At 38.8% G+C, this 19,572-nt stretch overlaps 2 protein-coding genes across 4 annotated transcripts in view; both read left to right on the top strand.

Moving 5' to 3' along the window:
- The window catches only part of LOC131237505 (aldose reductase-like), a 26,191-nt gene extending 24,215 nt beyond the window's left edge, over positions 1–1,976 (top strand). The window contains exon 5 of the mRNA XM_058235320.1: positions 1,764–1,976. Within this exon, the coding sequence (XP_058091303.1) occupies positions 1,764–1,814 (51 nt within the window). The 3' untranslated portion in view covers positions 1,815–1,976. The remainder of the gene's footprint in view (positions 1–1,763) is intronic.
- On the top strand, positions 1,955–19,063 carry LOC131237504 (V-type proton ATPase 16 kDa proteolipid subunit). 3 transcript variants are annotated; one of them, XM_058235318.1, is made up of 4 exons: positions 1,955–2,096; positions 2,201–2,486; positions 13,409–13,574; positions 18,727–19,063. In XM_058235318.1, exons 1-3 carry the CDS (start codon positions 2,018–2,020, stop codon positions 13,539–13,541), a joined length of 498 nt encoding a protein of 165 aa, XP_058091301.1. In that variant the 5' UTR covers positions 1,955–2,017; the 3' UTR covers positions 13,542–13,574; positions 18,727–19,063. The 3 variants fall into 3 exon arrangements, with proteins under 3 accessions (XP_058091301.1, XP_058091300.1, XP_058091302.1); XM_058235317.1 differs by having other exon boundaries at positions 18,792–19,063; XM_058235319.1 differs by lacking the exons at positions 13,409–13,574; positions 18,727–19,063 and adding an exon at positions 5,506–5,877.
- The last annotated feature ends 509 nt before the right edge of the window (positions 19,064–19,572 follow it).

Genomic DNA, 19,572 nt, shown 5'->3' on the forward strand with positions numbered 1-19,572 from the left:
ATGGAACACGTGGCTGGTGATGTTGCAAGAAGCAACAGGATCGTCTCTATTTCAAAAATTACTATCGTTGGACGTTCCTACCCATCTGATTATTCTGATACCTGGCTATTAAAATAACAATGGATAACAGAAACAGCCAACGGTCGAATATGTAGTGGGATGAATAGCATGGATTCGTATTGCATAGTGTACAATGACGTTGGCACTGGTCGATGCTGCAAAAGATCCGTGGGCCCATCATCATGTATGTGTTTTATCCACGCCGTCCATCCATTTTGCCAACTCATATTGGACGAAAGTTCATGGGGTAAGCTAAGTGGGGCACAGAGATAGCAGTCATAAATCCACTCCATCCATCAGTTTCTTAAATCCACTCCATCCATCAGTTTCTCAAGATGATAACAAATGAAGAATCTAAAAATTAAGAAGATTCAAACTTAAGTGGGCCACACATGAAACAGTGAGCACGAGTAGCTGACCAAATTTATATGCCATCTAAACCGTTAATAGGGTTATTACCACTCAGATGAACTGTAGGCACGAATATCATCCCAAAATTTGTGGCCCCCACGAAGTTTCTAATGGTGGACCTTCAATCCCCACTGTTTCATGTAGTGTTGCCCACCTGAGCATTGGGTCTGTTTGATTTTTTTATTTATTTTTTATTTTTTAAAAATTTTCCTGTTTTAGTGTGATCTTGAGTAACTGATGGACGGAGTGGATTTGTCACGGGAATTTCTGTGAGGCCCACGTAGCTTATGACCACAGGATTTTCATGTGCCTAGGGCCACTGGCAATTCGCATCCACTCATTATTGGACACGGCCGGGAGGCAAATTCAAATCCAACCACACTACAGTAATGATTGAATGCCGACCGTTAAAAACTTCACTGGCTGTCACGTTTATTAAACCAAAATAATTTTCTTTAATTTTCATTTAATTGTCTAACATATATTCCCATGCTATCCTTGTTTCTTCATCTTTCTAATATCAAATGCTTTGGAGCTGTGGGAACCTACCACCCGAGCACAAGAGTAAGGACCTTATTTGCCATCCAACCTGTTCAGTTAATTCAACCAAAAGAAAAACTCAAACATAAACTTGATCCAAAACTTCCGTAAGCGTTCTATTACTGCCGTTTCCTATGGTGTGGTCCACTGAGATTTAGATCTGCCTAATTTTTGAGATATTACCCTAAAATGAGTTGGCAAACTGGATGGACGGTGTGGACAAAAAACATACATGGTGGGGCAAACCAGAGCTTTTCCAGCACCGAATCACCGACCGGTACGGACGCCGGTGCTGTGTGCTCCAATACATAACATGTTAAGATTAATATACGTTAGATGTGTGGGGCCCACCATGATGCGTGCACGCCATCCAATCTGTCCATCATGGGCACCATCTCATGTTCTTGCAGGACAAATGTCAGGATGATCCAAAGCTTAGTGGATCCCATGATTTTAGAGGCCTTAGGCATGGTTTTTCCTGTGTAACCCATCTGAGTTTTAGAACCATCTGATTTTAGGGTTTCACATTCATCCTGGTGGGGCACAACTTTAGAATGGATCAGATGGCATAAAAAATTACGGTGGGCCGACAAATTATTTGGAATGTTTTCAATGGTTGGGCACCCCCATATTAACTGTTACTTTTATTGTAGCCCATTTAAGACTGGGATCTTACTGATTTTTATTTTTAAATATAAAATAAAATTAAAAACATGATGGACGGATTGGATTTCATGTAAACATCATGGTAGGCCGTATACACGTCACATTGTTGGTTGACCTTAATCTACACAGCTTTGTAGTGGATCTGGCCTCATTTCATGAATATGCCCGAGTACACAATACATATATCCTCGAGCTCCCATCATCATCCTCAATCATATAATAATTCGGATCCAGAAATCTCTTCTTCTCCGCCAAAAACACCGAGAAGAGAGAGAGAGAGAGAGAGAGAGAGAGAGAGAGAGCAAAACCCTAGATTTGCAGCAGAAAAAGCAAGGAGAAGATGTCTTCTACTTTCAGCGGCGACGAAACTGCTCCCTTCTTCGGCTTCCTCGGCGCCGCTGCTGCCCTCGTCTTCTCCTGTAATTTCTTCTTTTCTGATCTGCCCCTCCTTTCTTTCTACGGCCACGATCTCTATCTATGTCCGTCTCTCTTCTATCTCCGGTCCTGATCTGTTTCTTCGCAGGCATGGGGGCCGCCTACGGCACGGCAAAGAGCGGTGTCGGTGTCGCGTCGATGGGCGTGATGCGCCCGGAACTCGTCATGAAATCGATCGTGCCCGTCGTCATGGCTGGAGTCCTTGGAATCTACGGCCTGATCATCGCCGTTATTATAAGCACTGGAATCAACCCGAAGGCGAAATCATATTATCTTTTTGATGGGTATGCGCACCTCTCATCGGGGCTCGCTTGCGGGCTTGCTGGGTTGTCGGCCGGGATGGCAATTGGGATTGTCGGCGATGCTGGCGTCCGGTAATTTATCTCTCTCTATTCATTTTCTTTTGTAGATCTGGCAGCGAGTCTGGTGACTGAGCAGTTAGCATTCTTCAGGTTTTTTATTTATTCATTTGGATTTTTGAAGATCGTGTCTTTTCTAACTTGTGTACATTGTGCAGATTCTTATTCATTTATATGTAGATAATGTTTGATCGAGCCTGACTGTTGCTAATATTCTTCATTATGCATGTTTGTAGTCATAAATCTGATCAGTGGAATTGTTTTTTTTTTTTTTTTTTAAATTATTTATTTAACTATAGCCTGTTCATGGGTGCCTGCCAGATTAATGGTTTAGAACACCACATATAATGCCATGCAATGCCAGAATTTCTTTATTCAATGTGTAGGATAAGTAATTCGGCGCCTTCTTTTCAATTGTTAAGGGTTTTCTTTTCCGTCCATCAGTGAATCTATCAATGGAGAATTGTTTTTCGTTTTCCGTATACTTGTGACCTTTGGCATGCCCTGTAAGTAAATAAGCTACTGTTGAGTGTTGAACTAACAATTTTATGTATGCTTGTCGTATATATTTTTCTATTATGTAAGTTTTCTAGGCCAGACCTAGGCTATGATGATGATGATGATAGACATTGAATTGATAAGTTTTTTGGCTCTCCTCTCCAACTTCCTACTTGAATTAGGATATCCAATCTTTTATGTTTCTTAAAATGCTGCTTTAGAGCCTTGGGTTTGTGAGATATGAGGTAAACCATGCCATTCATTTTTTCTCATCAATTATAGCACGCCATATCTCAAAAGATAGTTGATGAATTACAAGAAGTAAGAAGGTCCTTTTAGGTGCTAGCACTCAGTGGTCCACAAATATTTGAGTGAATTAGATGCAGCAGTCTATCATACCATCTTTCTTGGAGAATCGTTTCCTAGATGCCTTGCCATATACAACTATGCTCACATTGGGGAAGGTCAATTTTGGTTAGGTTTTTCAACAAACTCTCTTAAGCAAGTCTAGTGAGCTTCTTCTTTCCTATATGCCATAATCTAGCTTGCACTTAAGAAATTTCACAATAGCATAAGGTAGATCTACAGTTGTTAAAGTAGACAAGGGAAATACTGAATTAACTGAAGGTTCTATAACTAACTCTTAACTTAAATAAACCATCCAAATTAAAAATTGTGAGCATGTACAGCTCTATCTTAAGTAATTGTGCATGACTTAGATACTATGCCAAAACTATCCTTCCAAATGAAGCAACATAGCATTAAATTTCTCCTCATCTTAGGAGAGTATAATATAACATATGGTTACATCGTTCTGGTTTTTCTGAGAGGTAATGGTAATTTATCTCTCTAAAAAAAGGGTAATTTTATTGAGAAAAGCACTGAGATAGCGCAAAGGATTACAACCCAAGAAAGAACGAAAAATTACTATCCTCAGGACTTTTTACAGAAGGGGCCCATCCCACCATATAAAGCATTGCCCTACTTTCACTTCTGATTATTCTCATTTTTGAAACATCTTCCATTTCTTTTTCACCCAAATTGCCTAAAGGACTGCCTGCAAAACCAATCTCCAAATTACCCTTGTTTGCTTCCCAAGCCCAACACCGTGCCAATCCATGATGAGATTGCCAATAGAGTCGGGCATCACCCATGACATATTGAAAAGCCTAAAGAAACTCATCCACACCTTCTGTGCAAACAGGCAATGAATAACTAGATGGTCTGCTGATTTTTCATTTATCATACACATCGCACACACATTAGGGACAACCATTGACCCCTTTTGAAGTTTATCAATAATCAAGAACCTCTTCCAACTCTCTCCAAAAAAAAAAGAAAAGATATTCGTCCTCCCAAGTAAGGAACCAAAAGATGCAACTTTCAGGGGAGCACCATAGAACCACACTTAGATGTTTGTGCACTTGCACCAACCCCCAATGAGGAACTTAATAACTTTCAGGTTACATCGTTGTGTTTTTCATGTGAAAAGATGATTGTTTGAACTTGTCCATGCACCTTGTTCCTCATGAATATCTACTACTCTTCTAGCCTCGCCTGGGGGTGCTCAATAAATCCTCATTGCTCATTACATGTTGTGTTGTTCATGATCCAAAAAGCAATCCACATTGGAGGCATCAATGGTTGGTTCCAACATTACTTGAATGCACTGAGAATCTGAGATTAATCAAGACAAATATGACATTCCTTGACAAAATGCCCTAGCCTCCCACATGCAAAACATGGCATCTTTATTTTGTCGAAGAGATACCTTCACTATTACTTTGCTCTTAGCTTCACACTTAAGCTTTAGGGGATTTTGGATTCCTAAGGGTGGGGATGTTACTCCTACTCTACACTTCTTTTTCATCTTGCCTTTTTGGGTCTTAATGATGCCACAATGACCAAAGGTCGTAGCACACTTTTTCACGAGCTTTTTTACACAAGATGCACTACGAGCACACCTCTCTAGGACGGATCCAATGGCTGGAGCTTGTAGCACTTCTCCAAGAGCTTGTAGATCCAAATGTTGAATTAGATTTGCGAGAGTCTTTACAAAATTGTTATGTAGTAGTATGTCTTTCATAAATTCCCATGAATTCAGGTGTGTCCTGAATACGTGTTAAATCTTTTATTTGACAATGAATGACTGTCCGCATCCACTAGGTCAGAGATCATCTCATAATTATTGACTTGATGAGGTTGTCCTTCATGGATGCATTTGTGGGCAAGTATATGCCTCCACCCACATTTGAGGACTCAAAAGTCTCGATCAAATGCACTTGCATAGTTCCAATTAGGACTCTATGGCCAAACCCATCTTTCTCAAATGACCTAATGAGTTGTCATGTATAGTGTTAAGAATGGTGTATTTGGTTGAGGTGTATTTTCTTGTCCATTTTTATATGTGCACATGGTCTCATTGCTTGTGCCTTGTGCAATTTTTTTTTCTCAAAATATCAATCAAGTCCGTCAAGACATGATTAATACTTTGCTCTAGTGTTGAAGTTTGTGCTGACTTTTTCTTCTTGTTAAGGTCATCGATGGTGTGTTTGGAAGATTTTCAAATCTCTTGCAAATGAAAAAAACACAAGTGCACCCATGCAAATTGTATATACAATAGGGCTCACATGGTTGAGCAATTTGTGGAGACAGCTCTGGTGGATCTCATTATGTGTTCCCAGCAACATACATCAGATCCAACCAAATCAATCTTCACAAAAGGTATCCTCAAAGCCATATATCTGTGAAGTGGGCAAGCTGGTTGCATCAGAGCCAACTTTGAAGCCTCCCCGTTGCGAACACTAACTGTCAAACAACACAGTCTGCAGGTGGCCGTAACCAAGGCAAAAGTGCAACTATTTTTATTTTTTTTGAAAGGTGAGAAACACACACTCTTACACCCCATGCACACATGGGTTCTTGAACCCATGACCTCATAGATGAGACATAGTGTCTACCATTGAGCCAAGAGAAGAGATGAGGCAAGGTGCAACTATTTTTTATTTTTATTTTTATTTTTATTTTGGAAACATGAGACCAACACTCTTACACCACACGCATGCATGGGTTCTTGAACCCATGATCTTAGAGATGAGACACACAGAGTTGCAACTATTAGGAAAGACTTGTTATGACTTATGATCTGTTTTGGGTCGACTCATAAATTTGGTATTCAATGGCCCATTCAGCCCAAAATACAAATCCAATCCCATAAGAGGCTTTATCTTCAATCGCTCACATACCAAAACCCGAAAGGAAACCCACCACCTTGGAGTCCAGATCCAACGACGTAAAGATTCGTTTCCAAATTCACATGTGTTGGAGTTTTGTGGTCTGTGCCGGAATTTAGTGACATTGAATGGTCAACAACCAATGGCGTAAGAAACTCGTGTTAAACCCACCACCATTAAAACATCTATGATGTGATAGTTGCAAGAGTTCCACAATCATGACAATGTCAACCATGGCATTTGCCAATTTCCGATGGTAATGGATTTTTGTGGTCAGGGCTTCTTGATTTCAATGGATTGTTTCAGCAACATTAAGGGCCCGTTCCTATAATGCAAAGTAAATGAGCCGTCATTATCATTTATAGTTGTTTGTTTAAACATGAATTATGGCTCGTAGATGAGAGTCAAATGCACTTGTAAAGGAAGTAGGTAAAGTAAATTATAATCATTACATTTTCACATTATAAAACTACCATTTTTACAGTGATTTTTGGGTGAAACAAACAATGCAAAATCATCATTGTAATCAAATGTAAGTGATGTCACCACACAATTACAATAGTAAATAATCATTACCCATTTACAACCATTTATCGTCATAATTGGAAAACCAAACATGCCCTAAGAGAAAGTGACCTATGGTTGATCAAGTTGCGCAACTATGTTCATGTGGCGGTGGGTCACTCTCGGGCATCACAATGAATGCTAGGGTCACCATTGTCTGTGGCATTAGAAGGGTTAGGGCGATTATCTTCTTATATAAAAGAGAGAACCTAAAAGGAAATTAAAAGCTCCTCTCATGAGATAACAACATCATCTTCTAAGCCTTATGCCAACAATTGGGGTGTCACGCCCTTGAAATCTGGCACCCGAGTTGCCCAACCCCGACTCCGCATCCTAGGACATGACTCGTATATACAATGCAAATAAACCATAAATCACAAATTATTACATCAAAACACATAATATTATTCCACAACACATACACTTTTCAGAAATAAACAAATAATATACAATCGCCACAAACTAAAACTCATTTACTCTTCAGTATAAATCTTTTACAATACATTTAAAGTAAAAGGAAACTAAAACTAGCTAAACAAAATAACTTTTAGAACGTTGCTCCACTCACTCCCTCCATTGGACCATAAGAGATCTAGCAGAACAGCAAACCCCTGAGGGATTATTGAGAGAATCCCTAAAGCACCTGCAATTTATTTCCTTCCAAAGGGCCCACAACCTTGCTAAGAAGAACAATCTCCAAACCCTATTGGTTTCCCTTCCAAATCTCCCATGATGCCACTGCCTAAAAAAATCGACGATGCTTTCTGGGAAAACCCAGGTAACACCACAAAAATGAAGGATGGAAACCCAAACCTCCCTGGAGAAATTGCAATGCATAAACAAATGGGGTACTGATAACCTGATCATGGGTTTCCGAAACACCGGCAAAGAGTAGGGCGATATACTATCCCTTATGTTGAAAGACCTTAAAAGTGAAAATAAGTGGGGCTTAGCGACCCTTAGTTCAAACCTTAAGCCCCAATTGGATCCTTTTGGCCTACCTTGGCTCAGGTGTATTGTGCGAGTGTCACTTATAGGAACGGCATGTAGTTTTTGCCCTACCGAGCTGATCGTGTGCCTCACTGTGGGTCCACATGGATGAACATAATGAGAACTACAAGAGACCATGGTTTGGACATGCGTTGTATTGGCAAAGGGTTATGGCCTACTGGTGGTAAAAAAGTCCCTGGTGTTACCGATGACTCGTACTTGTGGGTGATGGCGCACCCCTTGTACATTGCATCATGCATTATGTGATTTGACATCTGTTATCATTGCATTTTAGTTCATTCTTGGGAGCAATTTTGTTTCTAATTAGTTGCATTACTTGTCTTGATTTTCAATGCTAGATTCACAAAAACTGCTAAGTTGGTCAACCTGCAGTATCTAGACAAACTGCTATATTCAGAAAACTGTTATATTTGGTAAACTGATTTGAAAAACAACCATATTTGGTAAATTGTTGTATTTGAAGAATTGAAAATTTTGAAAAACTGTTATTCTTGATATGTTGTCATCTTTGGAAAGTGAGTTATTTTTAGGAAGTATGTTATTTTTTAAAAGAAAGTTATTTTTGGAAAGTGAGCTAATTTGGAAATGTTTTAAATAATAAAGTTTTACTTTGGAAAGTTCTATTTGTAAAAAGTGTTATTTTTGGAAAGCATAAATATTTGGAAACCTGTAAGAATTTACCTCTCTGGACTTCGCAGCTCATCCTTTTTGGGATTTAAAATTTCTGGATCAGAATCAAGTTAGGAGAGCGAGTGGAGTGGATTCTAGAAGTTTAGTTCCGCTTTGCTAGTATTTGCTTCCTTTTGGTTTGAATTTTATCATAAAGGAATTATAGTGGATGAGAGATTAAGTTTGTTGATGGTGGTTGTATACTTATTCTTTATATTTGTAAAGTGTATGTAATGTGGAATAATATTATGTGATTTGATGTTTAAAATTGTGGTTATTGTTCATATGTACATTATATATATGAATCATGTCCTGAGATGCGAGATTAGGGTCTGGCCAACCCGAATGTTGGATTTCGGGCTGTGACATTGGGTCAGCTCATGACATAATAACATATATTATAAATCATCATTGTGTCAAAAAATGACTTAAAGAATCATGACAAGCTAGGTAACATCATAGAACCACTATAACCACACATTGCAAGAGGGGACAAAGAAGACAATGCTCTGGTGCTGCAAGTAGGAACCCAGTGCCAAATGTTTTACATGCGGCAGTGATATTAGGATTTTGTGAATTGGACCCATGTGGATGCTAGCAAGGGGTTGGATCACATGAGCGTAGAGAGGAAGGAGGCGGATGGATTTCACTCATGTTCAGATTTGCTACTTTTTGTTGGACAACTATTTTGATTTCATGCGACGCCAGAAGCTGTCTACCATAATGAAACACATCGCAAGCAGAGGGGAGAAGACAGTGCTTCCAATCTTGTAAGTGGAAACCATAATGCTGAAGGTTTTACATGTTACAACGATATTAGGAGATTAAGGTTATTTCATTGCCACGCTAGAGTACAAGTTGATGTTAGCTCAAGAAAGTTCTTCAGTTGTAGATCTCTACAGAATTTGGGCATCTCTACTAGTGCACCATAGTTATAGTCACAATCTTCCAAATTCCAATCGATCACTCCTACCATGATAGCAATTAATTGTAGCACCATACGGAATTCACTAGTAGGACGTTGCCGCATTCCTATGTATGAGAAGGCTCTTAGGGCATCATGCAAATTCAGTTCTCAGGGCCCATTGGGTTTCGGACTGTAATCTTGCCGAGGCTACTATGCTCCTTTGAGGAATCCAAGTAGTTGAAAACTTTAATTCATCCCTGATTATTGTTGAAGTTGATTCAAGGATTGCTAAAATGGGCAAAATCGGAGAGATTTCCATGGAGGATTGCTAATATGATCGAGAGGCTCTAGATTATTGTTAGCATATGGTTGTATCAATTTTTATTTTTATTTTTTGAAAAGTGAGCATATGGTTGTATCATTTCCACATGTTTATCACAATGCAAGTTCTGCAACTAATCAGCTTGCAAAAAAAGGGCCAGCTAAGAACTCTCCTCATCATTGATAGGAGATCAATCCTTGTATGATCCCTGTCGATAGAATGGATATTCTGTTGATGATGTATTCTAGGTGAGAAGAGGCTGTTTGTTTTCTAACAAAATTCAAAGTTATCCATGAAAAAAAAAAATCCCAAAACAACTCCAAACCCTGTAATTGATTAGAAGTAGGCTCTTTTATGAAATTGAAGATATACTGTATGCGGCCATGCTAGCACAACAAATGACTGAACAGTTCATTGATATGATCATGCCCACTTTGGAGCTGCATCAGAAGGGTGACTATGCATTGCCATCATGTGTACCATAACTCTATACGAAATGTGACTTTTGGTAGCTTACTTAATTGACACAAAGCTTATACCTCTACATTTATAAGAGAACTTGGAATTGGGGGGTTGTGATCCATTGGTTTCACTTATCTTATTTTGGATCAAAATTCATAATTGGTTTTGAGCATTGGACTTTTAAACTTGTGGTGTTTGGTTGTTACTAAATTCCCTATTGAGCAGACTGGCCATTCATCCATATGACCATTGTGCTTGGTTCTTCGATTGTCATTAGAACTATGATTTGCAATTTGAATCGCATAATTCATAGAAATTCTTAAGGGAAACAATTCGAAATACGTATGCTTAAATATCGTTCTCCAAAAATTCTAATAGTATCTTGCGATTTATGGTTATATCTTACTATTTGCTTTCCTTGTTTTATCTTTCAGAGGTTATTTGGTTTCTTTAAGGACTAGTAACATTTCCTCGCACTCGCATAAAATGCTTGTGGCTGTGACACATTTTTTAGTTTTATATCACCACCACCGCTATAATCATCTAAGCCTTATCCCAACTAATTGGGGTCAGCTACATTATTCATTTTCCACCATTTTACACGGACCACGACTTCAGTTAGACCCAATGTTTGGAGTATCAGTATCATTGCATGTATTGATGACTGGGGATGCAAGAACATGATTGATATCATTGATACTCGGAAAAATATTGTTGACTGAGGTGAGGGAAACATTGGGAAAAAGGTGGAATTTTTCAGTGAAACTTCATGAGATGTTAAAAGACACGTACACTTTTAGGCATTAATGTATTGCAAAAAACAACCATACATAATAAGTTTTCATTTTACGAGGGCCTAAACCATGTGTCTTCAGAGAAAAGCAGTGCAATTATTTCCAGAATGAGTTCATATCATTCAAATACTGTAAGATGCAAGTAATTAAACATTTATTCTCAATTTTAGGGGTAAAAAAAAGGGAATTGAAAATTTTCCAAAATTTCCCCATTTTACCCAAATATAGATTTATTTACCCACTCAAGTAATTAAACATTCATTCTCAATTTTAGGGGTAAAAATGGAGGGAATTGAAAATTTTCCAAAATTTCCCCATTTTACCCAATCAAATATTGATTTATTTGCTACAAATCCATGTCAATGCATGAGAATTATGGCATAGACAATGCAATCTATGCTGACACTTTAAAAATGAAGTTTCTATGGATTTATTGTCAGTTTTGAGTTCCGGTTTGTTTCCGATTTTTCAATTTTTGGGTTTTATTTTGTGAATTTCATTCGTTTTATGGAAGTATCCTTGGTATCAACGATATTATCATTGGTATTGCTTGATACCAGTGAACTTTTATGCTGTCCAGAGTCCAAAATATCGTTGGTTCGGTTGGTTTTGCCAAACATCTCGGATAATATCAAAATTAGATATGTTTAACAAATTTGGAATTTTCTATATCACTTGGGGTTTTAGTATTATAGTCCTGGGGATACCGATAGTATCACTGATATTTGGAACACTGGTTAGACCATATGTCATCAAGTATTTTCTTTATAACTTCACCTATGACCTTTTTAGATTTCCCCTTGCCCATCTAGAGCCTTCAAATTTTACCAACTCACTCCCGAGTCCTAACCAGTGTAGTTCTTCATCTTTATTGCACATGACCAAACCATTTTACTTTCCATCATCTTATTACATAGTGGTACTACTCTCAAGTTCACTCGAATGCATTCATATCTAATTTTATCCTTCCTCGTCTTTGCACTCATCCATCTCAACATCCTCATTTCAGCTACGCTTATCATAAGAACATGCTGTTCCTTTACTGCCCAATATTTTGTCCCATTAAGCATGGCTGGTCTTATAGCTATCCTATAAAATTTCCCCTTCAGTTTGATTGGTACACAATGATAACACGTGTCCATTTCTTCCACCCAGCTTGAATTCTATGGGTCACATCCTTCCCAATCTTGCCACTTTTATGAATTATGAACCCAAGATATTAAAAGTGGCCATTTTGGATTTTTAAGTATTAAATTTTTTCAAAATATACTATACATGGAGGACTGCTGCAATTCTGGAGATGGCCTTCAGAATATTGGATTGCTTCCATTGGAAGACAAGTATGCATGCAACTTTGGTCTGCTTTGCCATTTTCGGATTTTCTATTCAAACCAACATCCGTCCCATGAATATTTGGATGGAATGCTTATTTGAGTGCATTTTCTGAATGCAGCCATAGTTTTATTCTGCTTTATATGAGATTTATTCATCAGATCAAACACAAAATAGTTTACTCGATTATGTGATAAATGGCACTGTGCCATCATCATCTAAGGCTTATCTAACTAATTGCGGTTGGATTATGTGATAAATGTGTAATCAGTCAAATCAGCAGCTGAGCAGTTCTCCATACTTCCGAGTCTGTATGCATATACTATCTGGTTTGACTAAGTTGGGCATGCTGGGAAAGGAACTTAGCACACTAGCCATATGTAGGCCTAGTGTAGTATCCCACTCTTGGAGAAGTTGGTTGGCTTTAGAAATTATCTCAAAAACCCAAGTTTTCTTGCCTCACTTGAGGCCCAGTGAATTTATGGACATTCACTCGGGAGGTTTCGAGGTTTGCATGTTTTAATTTTTTTGGTTTTGAGGAGATGTCCAAACTCTTTCTTCTATTAGTTCACAGTAATTCCAAATGTTGGGGGCCCATCAACCAGCAGTGTCAGGAAATGATGTATTCAAATCCTCAGCCTCAGGCTCTGCATAGCATGCTTGTGGTCTTGTTTCTGAGTGTTCCGACAAATGAGGCCCATTTGTCAGAACTGAAAAGTGTATGGTGCAGTTTCTCAGCTCGAGGATCTTTATCCTTGACTCAGGAATATCAGGTCAAATAAAATTTGTTGTCTCCTTTTATTAAAACTGGACTATTTTGTGCTTGTTGGAAGGCTCATCTTACAATCTCCAGTACTGCTTGGCCTTTGTGTCCAGAATATGTTACACTGGTTTTTATAATCGACAAAAGGAATTTCTCAAAATGTTTATTTTCATCTGAATGCAATTCCAGTTTTGCCTGTGGGGCTGCATAATGCCGTTCTGTTTTCCACACCACCTAGTGTCCTAGGATTAGGTACCTTGTAGCCTTGCGACCACAATGTGGTGATGCACCCAAATGCTAGTTTGACACTTGGGAAAAAGATATTTGTTGGCAAATAGAGCATATGACCATGGTAACAAGTTTGCGTTCTCCTTTTTTGCAGGGCCAATGCTCAGCAGCCGAAGCTGTTCGTGGGCATGATTCTTATACTCATCTTTGCAGAAGCACTCGCTCTCTACGGTCTGATTGTTGGTATTATTCTCTCGTCTCGAGCTGGCCAATCTCGAGCGGATTGAAAATCAAGCCCCATGGCTTTTTGGAAACCTTTGGTATGTCTACATAGAACATCGAATACGGCTAAACTTGCAATTACTTTTAGTTTTCTGATTCTCCTGGTGATTCAATTAAGGACCTTTTCTGTATGGAGGAGTTCCAATATATTTGTTATTGTCCCCCTAATGACATTCCTCTAAAACTGAGGTGCTTAATTTCTTCCTTGATATGAATAGTTCTTTTCTGAAAACACTTGATATGGATGGTCGTAGGGTTGTATGTTGGACAATGGCTTAGTGACAAAGAGGATGATACTATGCCTTGTGCATTGTAAAATGCCCGTGGTGTGAATACCTTTTCTTCTTTTCTGTAAATGCTAAAATTTGTAAAAGAAACTAAGTTAAAGTTCTAACAAATGCATAGCTAGACTTATCTATATTTACAACATCCAAAATCATTTCTAGGAGATGATCTATCCACTCTTCGTATGGCGAAACTGCACACTTGGCCAAGAGGTCTTCAACAAGTCAATAGCATAAGCTAAAATATGGCTGGCTCTCTAATTACTAGGTGGTATGTGCTGAAGGAGGAGCCTTGAGCTGTTAGGATGGTTCTCCAGTGCTTTCAATGCGTGTATGTGTGGTTTTCTTTTTCTTTTTGTCTTTTTCTCTTTGGTTGGGTTGGGGATTGCGATTCTTTTGGAGCATTAGGCCAATTTTAGAGTCTCGGAGTTGCAATTGTCGAAAATTCTATTGTTAAGTTCACCAGATGCTCTGGATAGTATATGGTAAAATGGCTAGCCACATAATTGGGGAGTGGCATTTTCTAAAGAGTCCATTTTGCCCACCAGTCAGAAGCTGCGTTGGGGCTTGATTTTCTGGCTCAACTGTAATTACCTTATAAATGAGTAATCATTATTTACCAAGGTAATTACTGCATCTTTCCAGATGCTGACTTGACCGGTTTCTTTTTAAATACTTAAATGGAGAAATTTGTAAAATAAATATGGGGGCCACCGTAATGTGTGTGGCATATCCACACCGCCCATTCATTATGCCAACTAAATTTAGGGCATGAGCCCAAAAATTAGGCAGATCCAAAGCTCAAGTGGACCACACCACATGAAAGTGTGAGAATCGAATGCCTACCATAAAAACAAAAAATTTGGGGCCCTTTGAAGTTTTAGATCAAGCTTATATTTATGTTTTTCACTTATCCATGTCTATGTGACCCTATGAACGGGTTAGATGGTGAATAAACCTCAATGTGGGTCCAGTACAAGAAGCAACTTCTCAACGGTGGACAAATTAAGTCCATTGTTTCCTTTCATGTGGGCCAATTGAGCATTGGATCTGCCTCATTTTTCGGTTCATGCCCTAAAATATTTTAATAAAACAGATGGATGACACGGATAGATCATACACATTACGGTAGGGCCCACGGATTTTAGTCAATATTTTTGGACCGATTTTCTAGGTGGAATTACTCACCTATTTTCAAACAAGTGAAAAAATAATAATTACTTATTTACCAGGAATTTACCTGCATCATGGAAAATCAAACAGGCCCTTAGGGAAAGTGGTAGGGGTTAACTCTGTATTGAAAACATTAGAGGAGAATTACCAAATTTGGGGACTGCTGGACATTGCTGGGATGGATAGGCACCTGGCACTTGCTTCTGATGTTGGTGGAGCAATTCTATTGGAGCATAGGCGAGTTTTGGTAGAGGGAGGGAGGGAGGGAGAGTGTGTGTCCTCTCAAGTACTTGATTAGAGTAAATATTCCATGATGTTGTAATAAGTTGACCTATGAATTGTAAGCAGGGAGAAATTTGGGACGAGTGGTATAGACGCCACTTAAGGTCAAGTCAGCTATTAAAAATCATTTCTTAGTTCTCCTATCATCACCAAAATGGACAGGAACCTTGTTGTAAGTTAATAACTGGCCCAGCTAGATCCTTAGCTTAGGCTCAAACTTATTTACCTTATCTGAAATTGGAATAGTTACCTAGGAGAATATGAATTGCTATTAATAGTCATTTAGGAGAATGTTAGTTGCTATTGGAATTAGAATAGTCAGTTAGGACGATATTAGTAGTCATCTAAGAGAATGTTGATTGCTATTTGAATTAAGATAATTATCTAGGAAAATGTTTATTACTATTAATAAGTTGTCTAATATAGATTAGCTATTAAATAATTTAAAAATACATTGAAAAAAAAAAAAGAGGTGGAACTTTTGAATATACCCTTGGAAATGATAAACAAGCTTGTCGGCGCTGGACTCAGGCCTTATTTGCCATATCTGGAATTAGAATAGTTACCTAGGAGAATATGAATTGCTATTAATAGTCATTTAGGAGAATGTTAGTTGCTATTGGAATTAGAATAGTCAGTTAGGACGATATTAATAGTCATCTAAGAGAACGTTGATTGCTATTTGAATTAAGATAATTACCTAGGAAAATGTTTATTACTATTGATAAGTTGTCTAATATAGATTAGCTATTAAATAATTTAAAAATACGTTTTCTTTTAAAAAGAAAAAAAGAAAGAAAAAGAGCTGGAACTTTTGAATATATCCTTGGAAATGATAAACGAGCCTGTCGGTGTTGGACTCGGGCCGAGTTGATGAGCCTTTGTAAACAACCCGAGCCCAGCTTGGCGTTGGGCTCCATATGCCAGCTTGAGTCCAGCCCGAAGTGAGCCATGTCCAGGAGCCAAACAAGCTAGCCTGGCCTATTAATATCTATAATGGAGTGGAACAGTAGAACATGATTCATGTAGCCGACCCCAATTACTTGGGTTTAGGCTTAGATGATTATCATCATCATCATTTTTCTCATACAAATTTGACTTGCCTAACCATTTTCAATATCTTGGGTTGATAATTCATGGAGTGGGGAGATTGGGAAGGATGTTGGACCCGATTAATAGATGGGCTTTACTTTTAAGTCTAGGTGCGGCCCTTGGACTGCATATGCCAACCAGAGTCCAGAAGGATGTTGGACCTGATTGATAGATGGGCTTCACTTTTAGGTCTGAGGACTGCATATGCCAACCCGAGTCCAGCCTGATGCGGGCCAAGCCCGGGAGCCAGATGGGCTAGCTTCAACCATTAGCAACCCTAGTACAGTAGAACTACGGAATTGCATGTAGCCTGCCCAATTTACTTGGTTAATGCTTAGTTGATGATGATCATTTTCATCATCGCTTTTCTCATACAAATTAGACCTGCCTAACCATTTTCAATGTCTTGGGTTGATAATTCATAAAGCGAGGAGATTGGGAAGGATGTTGGTCATAGAATTACAGCTGGATGGATATAGCGAAGTGTGCCTTTGGAGTTCTATGCGATTGCCAAATACCGATCAAATTGAAGAGAACAATTTATGGGGTAGCTATAAGACTAGCCATGATTTATAAGACAAAATGTTGGGCAGTCAAGGAATGGCATGTTCATAAGATGAAGTGTTGTTGAAAGGAGGATGTTGAGATGGACGAATGTCAAGATGAGCAAGGATAGAATTGCAAATGAATGTGTTTGGGGGAACTTAGGATGGCACCAATTGGTAATAAGATGAGGGAAAATAGATTTGTATTGTTTGGGCATTGGCAATGAAACCAAGAACTACAATAATTAGGAGTAGGGCTGTCAATGGGCTTGGATGGCTCGTCTTCCATGGGTTGGCTTGCTTCGGGCTTGACTTGAGCTGGCATATGTGGCCCAAGGGTTGGGGTGGACCTAAAAATGAAGCTCATTTATTAATTGGGATAGGCTTGAGCTATGTATAAAGGCCCCGTTAGGTTGGCCTGTTTATGGTTTCCAAGGGTATATTCAAAAGTTCCACCTCTTTCTTTCTTTTCTTTTTTCAATATATTTTTTAAAATATTTAATGGGTGATCTTAGATTCAACAACTTTTTAATAGCAATTAACATTCTCCTTGGATGACTATTCCAGCTCCAGTAGCAATTAGTATTCTTTTTCATAATTATTTATAGAAATTAATATTCTCGTAAATGACTATTCCAATTCCTCTAGCAATTAACATTATCTTAGATGACTATTTCAATTCCAGGGGTGGTAAATAGGCTTAGGCTAGGATCAGGCTTGGCTGGGCCGATTATTAAGTTACAAGGCTGGACTCGGGCCTGTCCATTTTGGTCCATCATGGGCTCAGGTCGGGCTTGGACTGACCTTGGCCTAGTCTGAACCAGACCTGTTGACGGTCCTAGGAAGGAGTAAATTGGTTCAAGTGGAAGGCTCTAAAAAGGCAAGGGGAAGACCCAAAAGGACATGAGTGGAGGTGGTAAGAAAAGATTTGATGACATATGGTTTAACTGATGACATGGTCCTTGATAGAGTGGAATGGTGGAATGGGATTCATGAAGACAACCCCAATTATTTGGTATAAGGTGTACATAATCATGATAATGACATTTCCCTGCCTGATCAGAGGACCAACAGTATTTATGGTCCGTGGCGTGTTCACGGTGTACCCTACTTGATGAATGGCTTGGATCTCTGACATGTGCATTGTCCGTCTGATATCTGACACATGTTTTGTACCGATACGTGTAGACAGATTTATTTGATAATTTGGTGAGGGTATTGTGCTTCATACATTGGTTATCAGATGTTGTACATGTTGCTTTATTAATTCAAATTAAACTGGGTTGTGGAACCCAACATAGCTAAGTCAGACCAATGATTAGATTGGTTGAACAATCCTAGCCTCTGATTTGTGGATGCTTTTTTGTTGAAGTGTGCTATGGTTTCCATATATGGCCCGGATCTCCAATATGTGTTGTACACATTAATCTGACACGTGTTCTGCCTCCCTCAAGTGAGGTCCGCTAGCAAAAGTGCTCTTGGAAATGTCTCCAAGTTGCTTATCGGATGATCAATTTTATGTTAATTGCTTTTTTAACAAGCAATTAACACCCACCCCTAACCAATTGTGATTGATAACTAATTATGTAGTTTCAGGAATTAGAATCGTCCAAAGTTGTGTTTTTAAGCAGAGCCAAACAGGCCCTTGCCAACCATGTTTATTCTTGCATAATGAAATCTAAGGGCAATAGGACTTGCAGAGTTGTAGAGGAACAAAAAAAGATCTGTTCTAACCATGTTTTTGAAAAAAGTTAATGCTGTTATTATTCTGTAGGAGATCACATTGATTTTTTTTTTCTTTTTTTCTTTTGAAGTTCTTCCATGCTGGTTGAGGAAGTTTATAAACTGATGGCACAATTTGGGATTCCCACAATTACAGATTTCAAGGTTTGTCCAGCTGCTGGAGTCGGAACTGTACCTTTCTGAATGGGATGACTATCATTTATTCTATCAATTAAGAATATCATATCACGGGCTTTGGGTCTTCTTTCTAAGATAGGAACACCAAGATATTTTGGAGGATCATTCGGAATGGGGAGAGCTTGAGCATGTTTCTTTTAGACGTAAATGACAGATTCATTCTGATTAATCTCTTAACTAGCCTCTTGGCCCTTTAGTTGCTCTATATAGTTGGGTGGATACTTAAATTCTTGTTCACTTTATTCATTTTGGTGAAGCGTTGGAAGTTGGAACCTCCAAGGCGTCCGTAAGGTAAGGCAAGTTGGGCGCAGAGCCTGGATTAGTCCCTCGTAGGGATGTCTCTACCAGCTCAGCTAAGACGCCAGAGATGCGTGGAAGCTTATTCACTTGCATGCTGATGTTATTTAATTCTCTGGGGTCTACACCACTGATGTGTGGGTGCCATTCAACCCATCTATCAAGTGAAACCACCATGATTGCTGGGATTCTCCAAAATGGGGTCTATACAATCATTAGGTGGGCCATACCATAGAAAACAATGGATATCCACCCCCAAGAACTTTCAAATTCATGTGGTGGCCTACGTGCTGGTTGTTTCGGCCTTATTTTGGGTCTTACCAGTTTCATGGTGGTGTGGCCCTTTCGGACGTGGATGGATTCCATACAAAAGCAAATGGTGGGATGCAGCCTCAGTAACATAACCGGTATTATTGTACCGAATCCCACAGCATTATCTATTC

This window comes from Magnolia sinica, chromosome 2, assembly GCF_029962835.1.
Source record: "Magnolia sinica isolate HGM2019 chromosome 2, MsV1, whole genome shotgun sequence".
NCBI lineage: Eukaryota > Viridiplantae > Streptophyta > Magnoliopsida > Magnoliales > Magnoliaceae > Magnolia > Magnolia sinica.

Excerpts from the sequence above, each read along its gene's own strand:
- LOC131237504 (XM_058235318.1), top strand. The coding sequence starts at position 2,018 with ATGTCTTCTACTTTCAGCGGCGACGAAACTGCTCCCTTCTTCGGCTTC. Across the intron at positions 2,097-2,200 it reads TGCTGCCCTCGTCTTCTCCT|GCATGGGGGCCGCCTACGGC; the intron begins GTAATTTCTTCT and ends GTTTCTTCGCAG. Across the intron at positions 2,487-13,408 it reads GTCGGCGATGCTGGCGTCCG|GGCCAATGCTCAGCAGCCGA; the intron begins GTAATTTATCTC and ends CCTTTTTTGCAG.